Here is a 12,788-nt window from a genome sequence, read left to right on the forward strand (position 1 = left end):
ACTTCCTGGGTCGCACTGAGGTTCCAGTGGCGACCATCAAGAAGGAAATGGAGAGCAAAGGCGCCGCCAGTCGTCGCCTGCTGCTCCACGAAGTTCCCACCGGGGAAGTCTGGGTCAAGCTGGACCTGCAGCTCTATGAGCCGACGGCCAAATGACTAATGAGACTTCTGGGCTATTGTGTCATATAAGATCATAAAGTGCCTTCACATACTAGCAACCTTGTCCTGGGAATGTGAATACGATTGGCAGTACACTGGAATTTATTTGTGTTTTTTTGAACATATAACCTGTGGACTTATTTCTACTTTCAGGCCACAACATTAGGTACACCTACGCCATCCTTTCACAGTTTAAACTTTATTACAGATATAATCATGCTTAATGTCAGAGAGATATTTAGCACAGTAATAATTGATGTGGTGCCCGATAACAAGCTTTTATTTGTACATGTTGAGTTCTGGCTTGTGCACAAAATGCAGAGAGCGGCGGTGTGCAAAAAGTCAACATGTTGGATTAATAAAAGTGTACATCACGTACAGTCCTCCACATGTACATGTTGGGGCTTGGTTATTACTGCTAGTGCGTATGCATGTATGCGTGTGAAATACTGACAGGTGGCGACCGGGTTGATCAAGCGGACTTGCTTGATATGAAGAGAAGAAAGCGCTACTCATCTGGAGAACCAGCAGCCGGCGTGATGGCACGTCCCGTCCAGTATGGAGGACTCGCGTATGTGGTACATTACGTCCAGGCTGTACAACACAGGACATATTATTAACCGTATGTTCATCGAATTAAAAAAAAAAATTGAGATATATATTAACATTGCTTTTAGGATTCTGCGGTGTCAAACTCGTTTCAGGGATGTGATTTGACCAAAGTGAAATTATCTGAAAATTTAGCCGGGGGTCTGGGGGCCGCTGGCACCCAGCTAGGTCCTAGCTCATGGGTTTTCCGTGTTTTTAAGTACTTACAATGCACTCACATGACAAAGAAATAGACAAAACAACAGCATAAATGTTCAATGTATATTGAACTATCCCAATAAAATGGCAGTTTTAGTCAACTCAAAATCAGTCACATTCAAAAACATTGGACTGCCTTTGCTTTTAAAAACTATCACTGAGAATATCATCATATCTAACTAATGTGATTACTAAGTTAACACATAAATAATGTTGAAGAGTTCAAATTTCATGAACAAATAATTGTATCATGACCAAATGAAAAGTAACTCATGTTAGAGCATACCACAAATGTCTTTGTTATAGCAGAAGATGTTATCTGTCGGAGTCATGTGCATACACAATGAACTACTACTACTACTAAAAAAATAAAATAAAAATAAAAAAAATAATAAAAAATTGAAAAAAAAATTTGGGGGGGGAGATAAAAAAAGCTGAATTTGCGGAAAAATCACATCCCTGTCGTTTCCGTCAGATAATCACTTCATATTGTAAAACTGAGAGCGAAATCTTGAGTAGATTCATGCAAAGAGCTACCAGTTTGATACACATTTTATAAAATAACCTATTTGCTCTATAACTTTTAATAATGTTTTTGCTCATGAGTAACGATATTATTCTATGTGAAGACACTGATCATGTGTAAAAGCAGTACCAGGTCCTCTCGCGGCTCGTGCTGCTCTTCGCTGACTCGGCAGGGAGTAAGCTGATCGCAGCTGTCACATCGTCACCATCTTGGACCTGGCGCTGTCTGATCCACTTGTACTGACACCCTAAATGGAAATGTATAATATAATATAATATAATATTGTATGGATGTATATATTCTATATGCTGAGTGACAAAAGTGGCTACCTGCTCCACAGCGATTCTTAACAATCTTGGACCTCTCGAATAATACTTCTTTCTCCTTCAACTCGGCCATCCTCACCTGTGTGGGAATGTTGTCAGAAGGGCACACAAACCACCAAACGCATTTAACGCAACTCACCTTGCACTTGTGCGGCTTTTTTTCGTGGAGAAGATACGGATTGTATTGCTTCAGGTCACAAATATCCAGAAAGACGTAACCCTGAAAGCGACAGTCAACGTGAGCCCCCAAATGCACACCGTGGGACGTCCCTTGGCTGAACGTCAACACACCTTGGCGTTCCCGTGATTTAGATATAGTTGGTACAAGTTCTGGCGCATCTTGATCTCAGCCGGATTGCAGACGGCCATGTGGTGGTCGAGCCTCTTTTGGAGCGAACCCCACACGTCCTCATACAGACACCTGCGCATCACCTCCCTCTTCATTACCTTGGCTTCATCTTGCATGCTCAGGAAAGATGCCAGCTCCTCCACGGCGACAAGTGATTTTAATAAAGAAAAATCGCACTGTACTGAATTTTTTTACTATGATGTTATAACATTTATTTTTATTTTTTTTATTTCTACACTAGAAACATACAAGAATGTAAAGAAAAACTATAGAGCAACAAACAGTGCTTCCATGCCTAATATTGATTTGCTACATGCATATTTTCCTTACCTATTCACGGGTTTATTTATTTATTTTTATCAAAAATACTTTTATTTGCTGAAAATTTTACTTATTTGCTATTGTGGTCCTTTCTGAAAGACCGTTAGATGGCGCCAGCTACCATATGTAGGGTTTAGTTCCATTTAAAATCTTACCTTTTGTGTGTCTAGTAAAGGGCGAATCAATTCTTTTACCCCTTCAATTTCATCCTCCATTTTCACCTGAAAGACAAACGTGAAGCTCAAAACATCTCAGCTCCATGAGGGAATGCGGTGGCAAGCATTACCTGCAGTCGCCTGGTAGGGGTGTAAGACAGTGTGCCTTGCCGCAGCCTGTATTCTTGTGCCCCCGCGGCGCCATCCCGTTTATTCTGTTTAACACACCCGCTAGAATTCCTCTTCTTCACTGGCGCACTGGGTCCCGCCTTAGGCGGCGGCGGGCACTTGGACTCTGTCACCTGAAAGCGCAATGCGAAGACATATTGACCACGTCATTTTAAAACTATAACTTGTAAATTTGTAATGAGGAAAAAATTGGTGAATTCACTCATAAGATGATAAATAATGTTAATATATATATATATAGTTCTAAAGCAGCCACTAACATGAGACAGCAATAATATGACACGACTTCATTTTAATTTTTTGCGCTTAAACTACAGTGTCACTAACCTACCTCAGACGCCAGAAGGCCGATACTAAACGGTATGTGGTAGGTGATGACGCCATCTTTGCTCCTTTTTGGCCGTGACATGTCTGGAAAAAAAAAATACAAGGTGAACCAAAAAACAACTTCAAAATCTGGTGCATTTGGTTACATTTTCACACATTCATTTAAAAGATTATTTAAAAATTGTATACGTACTGTTGGTTAACACTGTATTATTAGAAATGACATAAAAAAGTTACATTTTAATGAGTACAGTAAAAGTAAAAATATATATATATATTTTAGCTATTAGCTTACAATGCTAGCTCAAGTCATTACCAGCTTATGCTGCTTTAAAGGTCTCCGTTATTTCTCTTCAACCTCGCATGATATAAATAGAGAATACATTGTATTCTATTTTATATTGTGATATAAAATGTTTAATTGGTTCACCTACTAAGCCTAAAAAAAAACAAAATTAATCAACGTTACTAGCCTGTTATGCTATCCATGTCACCCACGGCGACATAGCTCCCGCCACTTCCAAACCAAGATCCCCCATGATGCATTGCGCCACTGTCTCTAACTTCGTTAGAGATGTTTACAAGTCGAGCGAAACGAAAAAGAAACACTCAAGTTTTTAGGCTTGAGCATTTTTTTTTTAACTATCTGTGGAAACGCTTGTTATTTTGGTCGAACTTTTCAGCTGAAACGTGAGAAAGTTTCTTCTGTATGTTCTTCCATCTTCGCGCAGGTGTTTTGGGCGAGTGAGCACACACGGCCCGTTGCCCCGGCAACCTCGTTGACGTCACACCTTGCCACACAGGCCAGTAAAGTCTTTCAACCAAAACTTTAAAGCTAGCTAAATGTTCCCTAAATGTTCAATTTAAAATTCCATGTTGTTTTTTAAATTGAAATTAAAAGTCATTCCAGAAATAGAGGACAACTTGGGCACCAAATAAAAAACAAACAAAAGGTTTATTCCTAAAAACAAAACAAAGCATAAATAAATAAATATCATATTAATTTTATTCAACTGTGTCCCACTTGGTGTTGATTCTTCACATTCAAAAGAAAGATAATAAGAAAAATAAATAAGAGACATTTAAACATGTAAGGGATCTGCAGATTCTCATTTTGTCCCAGTAAACTTTCCCGATTAGTAGCTTTAAGAGGGATAACAAATAGGCTACTTATTGTTACATTAAAATCGTGTAATTAGCAAATTAATTACGTCATCTACATAAGTAATGACGCGTGGTTATGACATCACGTGCATGCCACCTCGTTCCTCCTCAACTTCGAAAGCCGAAAAGGAAGATGAATCAAAGTGTTACCAGACGCGCAGTCGACTGAGCGAAAGTCTTAACAAGCTCGTCGTCCTGAATTAATGCGGCCCCGTTTGACACCTCGGGCGTCCTGCAGGTGTCTCCGTCCCGTTTACTCCACACGCTGCAGACGGTCCGCGATCATCCATCTGATCATGTGAGTGCGTCAAAGGCGTCAGGTCAGGACGACATCACCGTCATCACAAGTCAAGATTTTTTTTTTTGTTTTCTCCTTGCCGATTTTTGTTGGATTTTCACTGCCGAGGAGGGAAAATCGGCTCACATGGATTGGTTCACCTCTTTAGCAGCGTGTATTGTCCTCCTGTGGATTTTCTGCTTCATAGACGGTAAGGCACATTTTGAAAGAATTTAACGTTGCAAGTGACAGGTCTTGAAAAGTACATAAGTAGCCCGAGTGCAAAAAAAAATTAATAAAATAAAATAAAAAAGAGAGAGAGAGCTACATAACATTTTTATGTAGTTTAGATTTAGAGATGCACAGTATATCTTGCATCTCGACTTCATACTTTCATTTTTGATTCCGTTTGCAAGGTGTGGTCCCATGAAAGCATTTGTTGCTCTTGTGACTTTCAAGACCGAAAAAACACTCAGAAAGTGCATAAATACATTAAGTGATCATGTAAGCAAGCATGTAATTTTTGCGATTTAGTATTAAAATGTAATAGTCCAGACTGAACTAGTCAACTCCTTTGCTCAAAAGTAAAACAGTAAAGACTCTGAAATAAGTACACAAGTAAAACGTAAAGATGAATTTAGGTGTAGTTCTATACAATAATTGCTTTCAAACATGTAAGGATTCATCAACACTTAATCAATTATCAAATTAATCAATATTTTTGATCGTTAAGATTAATTTTTCAACTCCTCAGAATTTCAGCTTCTCAACACAAAATTTTCTCTTATTTCTGTTGCCCTCCATAACAGACTGATTATCTTGGCGTTGAATCGAAATAAAACATTTGCTTTTACTTTGGAAAACAATGATCAACATTTTTGCCTATTTTCCAACATGTTACGGTCCAAACCAATAACTGAATTATTATTAATTTAAGTTTTTGTACCGTTAATTTGAAACAATGTCCTGTGTTTAAATAAAGTGATAAGATGAATCAATTATTAAAATAATCGTTAGTTGTACCCCTAATTGTTTTGAAAGAAAACAAAAAAGATCCACATAAAACCCCTTCCCTCTTTTTATTAACAAAAGCTAGCCTACGTAGCTTCCGTCTCATGTGTCATCAAAACGTGTACCCATAGCTTTGTTAATGTGAACTAGCACTAGAATGCTAAATTAGCTAATGATGATGACAAAAACCATACCTTGCCTACATCTGGTTTTCTAGAAAAGATTAGATGGACAATTTTGGAATGCTAGGAAATTGTGTTTTTTAGGCTAGCTAGCGCATTAGCTACGGATCGCTGGTGTGATGGCATTAGCAATTCTTTAAAATACTTTCTCAAATCTCACTCAATTAGCCTATTTTTGACAAATAGAAAGTATAGATGTTTTCAAGAAGAAGAAAAAAATCACAAAAGTAAACACTCAAGCAGATACCTTCATTGTAGTTATTTTGCTAGTTTAAAAGTTGCCATGACTGAACTTTGTACTCAAACGATGTGCTTTGCGTGCTCATGTGACTTCCCATGAGACTTTAATGCCATCTGACATTAGTCACCACATCAGATTAGACTCCAATCTGACCCGGCCACTTCCTAATCTCTCCTTCTCGGCCAGGCAACGCCGTGCTGGAGCTGCGTCTGCTCTTCCACGCCCTCACCAAGGCGGCGTGCCACCTGTACCTGGCCCTGTTGCCCCTGCGCCGCGCCGCCGCCCACCTCAGCGACTGCGTGCGCCACCTCCTGGCCAGCAGCCAGCAGCAGGGCCCGACCCCGCCGTCCGGGTACCCGCACTGGCACGGCGCGCCGTCCGCGGGCCGCGCCTGCACGCTGCACCTCCTGGAGGGCGCGTGCGTGCTGTGCGAGACCATGCCCAACCTGATGGCGGCGGTGCTGAGCGTGGGCGCCGCGCTCTGCCACGGGCTGCAGGGCGGCGCGTACGTGCTGGCGGCCACGCTGCGCTCCATCCAGCTCAACCTCTTCTCGCAGATGAACGGCGAGCGCGAGCGCTGGGACAAGGAGCGCCATCGTGCCAAGGAGAGCGAGAAGAGGCTCAACTCCAAAGTGTTGGAGTACATCTCTGTCTTTTGCCAGGACCCCGTCAGCGCCCTGCGGATCAAGGTGGACGTGCCGCCCGTGTACAGATAATCCTTGGCACGGACAGAAGCGCCTGCATGCCCGACGTTACGTTAGGTACACCTGCCGAAGAAAGAAGCGCCGCCATTGCGAATAAAATGAAACCATTTTAGCACAACTCTACACCACTCAATAATTGATGCCCCCCTGAAAAGGTTTATAATTGCCCATAGATGGCACAAAATGGCAGAAAAGTAGTTCCATGCCATTAAAGCTTTATTGCTTTTGCACTGAGCACAATTTTTTTTAGAAGTGTGCGAAGTTTGTCAAAAAAAACTGGTTAATCCAAACTAGAAGCTACCCCCTGGACTTAAAGGCCTTTTCACACTGCACTTAGTTTTCTTGGTGTGCGTCGCAGAGAAGTGTATGCGTTAATTGCGACGTGCAGTTAGCTAGCTAGCTATGCCTACATCTCAAAAAAAGCATCTTTGGATAGTGCACTGGTATTGCCAATTTAGAGCGCCTCGTTGGCAGCCATGAGTGCACGCGCATCTCGGTCAGAAGGCAGAAAAGCCGTCTGAGAATGAAAAAAAAAAACAATGCGTTCACTCACATTGACGGCTAAAGTTAAAGCTAAAGCGTGCTAAAAATGAATATTTTCACACATTGCTAAATAAGCTCTCTTCATAATAACGAATCTATTTTGGCGGCGCAGGTGCACCTAGCATAGCGTCCGGTGGCTCGGCCAACTGGCACTCAATGAGGCCTTTTAACTGCAATGTGGGTCGGTCGGCAGCGATGAACTCTGAACTTTGCCCCTCTGGTTCTCATTCGCGACGACGTCCAAGCGAAAACGAAGAAAAATGATGGTTCATCCATGGTGCATTTTGTTATGCTTGTTTTACATTTATTGATATGTAAAGAAGTTTAAAAAATAAAAGTCTCAAACATAAGCAGTCTTGATGTGGTGTTTTTGACGTCAGGCCTACTTAGCTACAGCCTATAAAAGCCATAATGTTACTCGAATACATTTGTAATATCGCATGAAAATGTCATAATTTTAGGAGAGGAAAAATTGCAATGTTAAAGAACAGGTTGATAACTACATAGAATAAAAACTTCCGTCTGATGACATAACACTCAAAAAAATACTGTCTTGAATGCAATCATAAACATCTTCAGATCTCTTCTGACACCGAAAAGAGTGTCGCAGGAAGAACGACGACGATCCAGAGGAGGAGGAGCAAGGGGGTCAAGTAGAGGTGAGAGGGTGAATGTGGTCTGGGTGTTGAGCCTGGACGCGCTCCAGCGGAGACTAAAGTCTTGCGTCAGGTTCAGTCTGGAGTATCTGGGGACGGATTTGTCCAGCTAGAGATGAGAAAAACACGTCAGTCTGATTAAAGTCAACCTATTTATCGCAGAGGATACATTCCAAAGCCACCTGACGACTTTCTTGAAATAGATGTTACGCTAATTGAAAACCTTTAACCTGTTAAACACTCCGGGTCAAATTGACCCATAGTATTTTTTGGGTGTGAAACATCTCATAAGACAATTAAAATTGTTCACTTTGATATTTTCAATTAAATGTCAATAGCTGGGTCAACTTGACCCTGTTCTAATTTAAAGATTTAAAAAAAACTTATTTTTGACACATTTTCAATTAAGTTGGTTTCTTATGTTTATCAGAATGCTTTTGGAACATTAAACAGAGTCCGGGTCAAATTGACTCATTTTAATAAGATTAGATTTTTGCAATAAAACTTTATCAACAGACAATTATAATGGTTCATTTTGACACATTTGCATTGAAAACGGCTAAAATTCATTATCAGGAACATGAAATGTATCCCGGGTCAAAATGACCCATTCCAACGTTAACTACAAATAGTAGTATTTCATGATGAAACTTATTAAAAGTGGTTTATTTGAAATATTTGCAATGAAAGTGGATAGTAACGTTGATTGGGATGCGTTTTTATCATTACATGTACCCTGGGTCAAATTGACCCGGGAACATTATGTTCCTGAGAAACCAACAAATAGGAAGGTTAAGCATTCTTACAAAGTGTGCATTCTATTCGTCTCACAGCGTCTTTATCCACACTGTACGCCTTCCCTGACCTGTAAACGGCAAACATGACAAACCAGTCAAGCAGGCTGTAGAATAAATGAGCTTAGAAGCCAAACAGCTTTTTTCCCTCCCGGCTAATCTCATTACTCACGCCTTCAACTTGGTCACAGCCGCCAACCTCCGCAGGGCCGCCAGGACGTTCTTCTGGACGTCGGACGAGAGGGTCTCGTAGGTGTGCAGGTGGCCTGCCGACGGGGGACGCAAGAAAAGACGGGGCCTCGGCTAGGTGACGTCCGCCAATGACGGCGGTGGCGCTCTTTACCTGAGATGATGAGCTCGGTCGCCAGGCCCCTCACGGCGGGTAGGAAGTCTTGCTCCGTGATCACGCGAGCGTCCCGCTCACTGAGGAAACTCAACATGACCTAGACGACAGCCCATCAACCGAAGCACAACCGTAATCCACCCGTTCCCTCACGTGAACTGGCCTGTTATCAACCACAGAAAGCAAAATGTACCAGGTAGGAGTCAATGAAGGGTTTCAGCAGCGCCCGCAGGAAGGACAACTCCACGGCGCCGCCCTCAGATGCCGTCACTTGCTGTGAGTCGGTGGCGTCGAGGGCACCGCATTTCTTCAAGAGGTAGCAGGCCTCCTCAAAGTCCTGAAAAAAGACAATCCCTTCAAATCCATGTCAATGATTGGTCCAGTCTTGGTTCAAAGTCGCTTTTCTCTATTTTCAAACATTGTCTTTGTCCTTTTTTGTCTTTTTAATTTGGTTCATAACTGTAAGAATGTATGTAAGTCCAGCTAGGACCATACTCAATTCTGTATGACAGAATAAAGGCTTATATGACAAATTAAGACAAATTGAGGACCAGAGCGACTGCATAGCAACTGACAACATCATCATTACAAGGGACAAAAACAGCACCATAACAACACAATGACCCCATCAATCAATCCAGAACCATACAGGACCATAGCAACTGCATAGTTACTGACATCAGGATCACAAGGGACAAAAACAGGACAGGACTATAGCAACTGACAACATCATTATCCCAAGGGACAAAAACAGCACCATAACAACACAATGACCCCATGACCCAATCCAGAACCATACAGGACCGTATCAACTGCATAGCAACTGGCATCATCATGATCACAAGAGACAGAAACAGGACAGGACTATAGCAACTGACAACATCATCATCACAAGGGACACAAATACAGGACCATAACAACACAATGGCCCCATGACCCAAGCCAAAACCATACAGGGCCAGAGCAACTGCATAGCAACTGACAACATCGTCATCACAAGGGACAAAAATAGCACCATAACAACACAAACTATGCTCAGTGGCCTAGTGGTACAGTGTCCGCCCTGAGACTGGGAGGTCGTGGGTTCAATTCCCGGCCGGGTCATACCAAAGACTATAAAAATGGGACCCATTGCCGCTCTGCTTGACTCTCAGCAATAAGGGTTGGATTTGGGAGGTTAGATCACCATATGATTCCTGAGCGCGGCTGATGCTGCTGCTCACCGCTCCCTCAGGGGATGGGTCCTATGCGGAGAACGAATTTCGCCCCACTTAGGTGGGTGTGACAATCAGTGGATCTTATCTTATCTTAACTGCATAGCAACTGACAACATCATGATCACAATGGACAAAAACAGGACAGGACTATAGCAACTGACAACTTCATCGGCCCAAGGGACAAAAACAGCATCATAACAACACAATGAACCCATCAATCAATCAATCCAGAACCATAGCAACTGCATAGTGACTGACAACGTCAGGATCAAAAGGGACAAAAACAGGACAGGACTATAGCAACTGACAACACTTGTCATGTTTGGGTTCTGTTTTTCCTTGTGTGTCTCCCTTGGTCTTGTTAAGTGTAATCCTGCCCTTCCTCGTGTCAACCAATTAGTGCCCTCAGCCACTTGTGTCTTGCCCCAGGTGTGTCTTGTTGTGTCATTAGCGTGTGTGTATTTACTCTCCTGTCTCCCCTCTGTCTGTGTCGGTTCATTGTCATGATACCAGTTTTTGCCTTGCTGCCCTCCCCACGTTTTATTTTCTCTTGCCATTTGGAGTTCGCTTTTTGTTTTGTAGTAATTAAAGTCCTTTTTTGTACATCACCTTCGCCTCCTTGCCCTGCTTCCCAACACAATGGCCCAATTCTCACTTTCTGTTTCTCTTTGGTCTTCGGTCTAACGCTTCGGTCTCCCAGCGTTATTCTATACTTACCAGTTTTATGGACTTTCTCAAAAACAACAGCTGATCGAACCGTTTACCTCATCAGCTTTGCCAGGAATGAAGATGAATTCATTTCTGAAGACGTCCTGGAGGAAGCAGAAGGTTGCAAAGACCTCATCTGCCATGACACAAGGGCATCGTTTGATTGGACGTTACCATGGTTACCAGTTTTACGCATTCAGCTCCCCTACGCTCACCTCTGCGGCCGCTCCGAGAAAGACTCAAGGCCGTGGCCAGCAGCGCCGGCCGGACAAAAAGGTGCAGTGACTGGTTGCGGTAGGACGCCATCATCAACATGGCCGCCGCCATGCTGGCCAAGCTGTCCTCTGCGCTGATTGGCTGCCGGCCCGCTGGCACTTCCTCTTCCGCCACGACCAGGAAGACGCGTTGTTTCTCGACGCGAACCGAGGGGTAATGGAGAGCCACGGCCGACGACATCACCTCCAAATCGGGGACGTGTTCTTAAGTGTGACAGAAAAATAAATACTTAAGTGTTTGTACTTGCTTACTTCCCTCTCGCGAGCCTAAGATGGTTGAGTGGGTTCCTCTTGGGGTCAGTGTGGTAATCCCGCCCAACATCTCGTAAGTGAATGTGAATGCTTGTGCCAGCTCACATTCATTTAATCTGGTTGATGTCGCTCAAAGCTGCAAAGTGTCTCACTTGAAGCACCCCCCCCCCCTCCCCTTTCTTGTTTTTTTAAGGCATTAACAGGCATTAACATTGAACAGTACTGGTTAGCTCTCACAGTTCTAAAGCTCACAGGTTTTAAACCAACCTCACATTCTGGGTAAATCTAGTACAGTAATCACAAATTGACACCACACCGCCACCAGAAAATTTTACAGTTGCCTATTCATGCCACAGGGCGGCGCCAAATCACTGCTTCACTATTTAACAGGGCTTTGCCGCCATCTTGTGATATATTTTAGAGCAGGCCAGCGGGTGGTATTGTGCTTGGCTGATTGAAACAGGTGTGCTTGTTAGAACCAAAAGTTTGAACAGGACACTTGGAATGTATGTCCAAAAGAAAAAAAAAAATTGGAATGTATGCCGCGTAATTAGCAGCGCTCCATTCTCTTTGGACCCACCAGGCCAGTTGAGCCGCGCCCCGAAGCTCAGCGCCAACCCCTTCAACCAGAGCGTCCTCTCGGCGAGGTGTCGCCAAGGCAGGCCCGTTTGTATCAGGACGGACGGCATCCGCTGGAGCAGCAGGCAGGCCATGAGGGACCACGGGCTGATGAAGGAACCCCGCTCTTGGATTCGAACTATCAGATGAGCCATCCGGTTTAGACAAACCTGCTTCTCCTCTGAGGGCATCTCAGGAACTTCTCTGTGGAAACACGTCAAAGGTAGAAATGGTGAGGATAGAAATACATGTCAAGGAGAAAAAAATACAGTGGACTGATTTTGTCGGGCAAGCTAGCAAGGAGGCTAAAGCGTAGTTAGCCTGTTTTACAGCATCACTGTCGAATGAAAAGCAAAAACCATATGTACAGTTATTAATAAATACTATCAAAATAGGATATCTAGAATTCTTGTACAAAGCTTTACTTAACTAAAAGTACAATTATCTTGCCAGAAGTTAGACTACCGTGTAAAAGGCTTCAGTGGGATTGTTAAAGTTTTGTGTGTTGGCTAATGAGCTAATGAGCTAGCTAGCACAGTCTGGTCATCATTGTGTTAAAACTTATGTGTAAAAATAGCAACAGTCCTCATTTGAATATGTAATATTAGCAAAGAAAATACCGCATAGACAAAATATAGCGCTAAT

At 42.8% G+C, this 12,788-nt stretch overlaps 4 protein-coding genes and 1 long non-coding RNA gene across 10 annotated transcripts in view; 3 read left to right on the top strand and 2 right to left on the bottom strand.

The window, feature by feature from the left end:
• LOC144039813 (intersectin-2-like) overlaps positions 1 to 552 on the top strand; it is a 30,302-nt gene extending 29,750 nt beyond the window's left edge. For all 3 annotated transcript variants that reach the window (XM_077553508.1, XM_077553510.1, XM_077553511.1), the window contains one exon: positions 1 to 552. In XM_077553508.1, the coding sequence (XP_077409634.1) occupies positions 1 to 155 (155 nt within the window). In that variant the 3' untranslated portion in view covers positions 156 to 552.
• fam228a (family with sequence similarity 228 member A) lies at positions 529 to 4,951 on the bottom strand. Of its 3 annotated transcripts, none has more exons than XM_077553517.1 (9): positions 4,473 to 4,951; positions 3,163 to 3,242; positions 2,774 to 2,944; positions 2,643 to 2,708; positions 2,109 to 2,303; positions 1,957 to 2,037; positions 1,821 to 1,896; positions 1,621 to 1,738; positions 529 to 752 (listed from the first exon to the last, which is right to left on the bottom strand). In XM_077553517.1, exons 2-9 carry the CDS (start codon positions 3,238 to 3,240, stop codon positions 671 to 673), a joined length of 867 nt encoding a protein of 288 aa, XP_077409643.1. In that variant the 5' UTR covers positions 3,241 to 3,242; positions 4,473 to 4,951; the 3' UTR covers positions 529 to 670. The 3 variants fall into 3 exon arrangements, with proteins under 3 accessions (XP_077409643.1, XP_077409641.1, XP_077409642.1); XM_077553515.1 differs by lacking the exon at positions 4,473 to 4,951 and adding an exon at positions 3,632 to 3,747; XM_077553516.1 differs by lacking the exon at positions 4,473 to 4,951 and adding an exon at positions 3,475 to 3,619.
• LOC144039817 (uncharacterized) lies at positions 4,462 to 7,630 on the top strand. Its single transcript, XM_077553518.1, has 2 exons — positions 4,462 to 4,810; positions 6,220 to 7,630. The coding sequence occupies exons 1-2, from the start codon at positions 4,747 to 4,749 to the stop codon at positions 6,747 to 6,749; spliced, it is 594 nt and encodes a 197-aa protein (XP_077409644.1). The 5' UTR covers positions 4,462 to 4,746; the 3' UTR covers positions 6,750 to 7,630.
• gnpat2 (glyceronephosphate O-acyltransferase 2) overlaps positions 7,552 to 12,788 on the bottom strand; it is an 8,331-nt gene continuing 3,094 nt past the window's right edge. For both annotated transcript variants that reach the window (XM_077553514.1, XM_077553513.1), the window contains exons 9-16: positions 12,106 to 12,347; positions 11,214 to 11,477; positions 11,055 to 11,134; positions 9,267 to 9,410; positions 9,074 to 9,173; positions 8,903 to 8,996; positions 8,743 to 8,801; positions 7,552 to 8,045 (exon numbers count right to left, since the gene is read on the bottom strand). In XM_077553514.1, the coding sequence (XP_077409640.1) occupies positions 7,993 to 8,045; positions 8,743 to 8,801; positions 8,903 to 8,996; positions 9,074 to 9,173; positions 9,267 to 9,410; positions 11,055 to 11,134; positions 11,214 to 11,477; positions 12,106 to 12,347 (1,036 nt within the window). In that variant the 3' untranslated portion in view covers positions 7,552 to 7,992. The remainder of the gene's footprint in view (positions 8,046 to 8,742; positions 8,802 to 8,902; positions 8,997 to 9,073; positions 9,174 to 9,266; positions 9,411 to 11,054; positions 11,135 to 11,213; positions 11,478 to 12,105; positions 12,348 to 12,788) is intronic.
• LOC144039819 (uncharacterized) overlaps positions 12,230 to 12,788 on the top strand; it is a 20,545-nt gene continuing 19,986 nt past the window's right edge. Inside the window, exon 1 of the long non-coding RNA XR_013289539.1 lies at positions 12,230 to 12,375. This is a non-coding gene — a long non-coding RNA (uncharacterized LOC144039819). The remainder of the gene's footprint in view (positions 12,376 to 12,788) is intronic.

The sequence above is a fragment of the Vanacampus margaritifer genome, chromosome 19 (genome assembly GCF_051991255.1).
Source record: "Vanacampus margaritifer isolate UIUO_Vmar chromosome 19, RoL_Vmar_1.0, whole genome shotgun sequence".
Taxonomy (NCBI): domain Eukaryota; kingdom Metazoa; phylum Chordata; class Actinopteri; order Syngnathiformes; family Syngnathidae; genus Vanacampus; species Vanacampus margaritifer.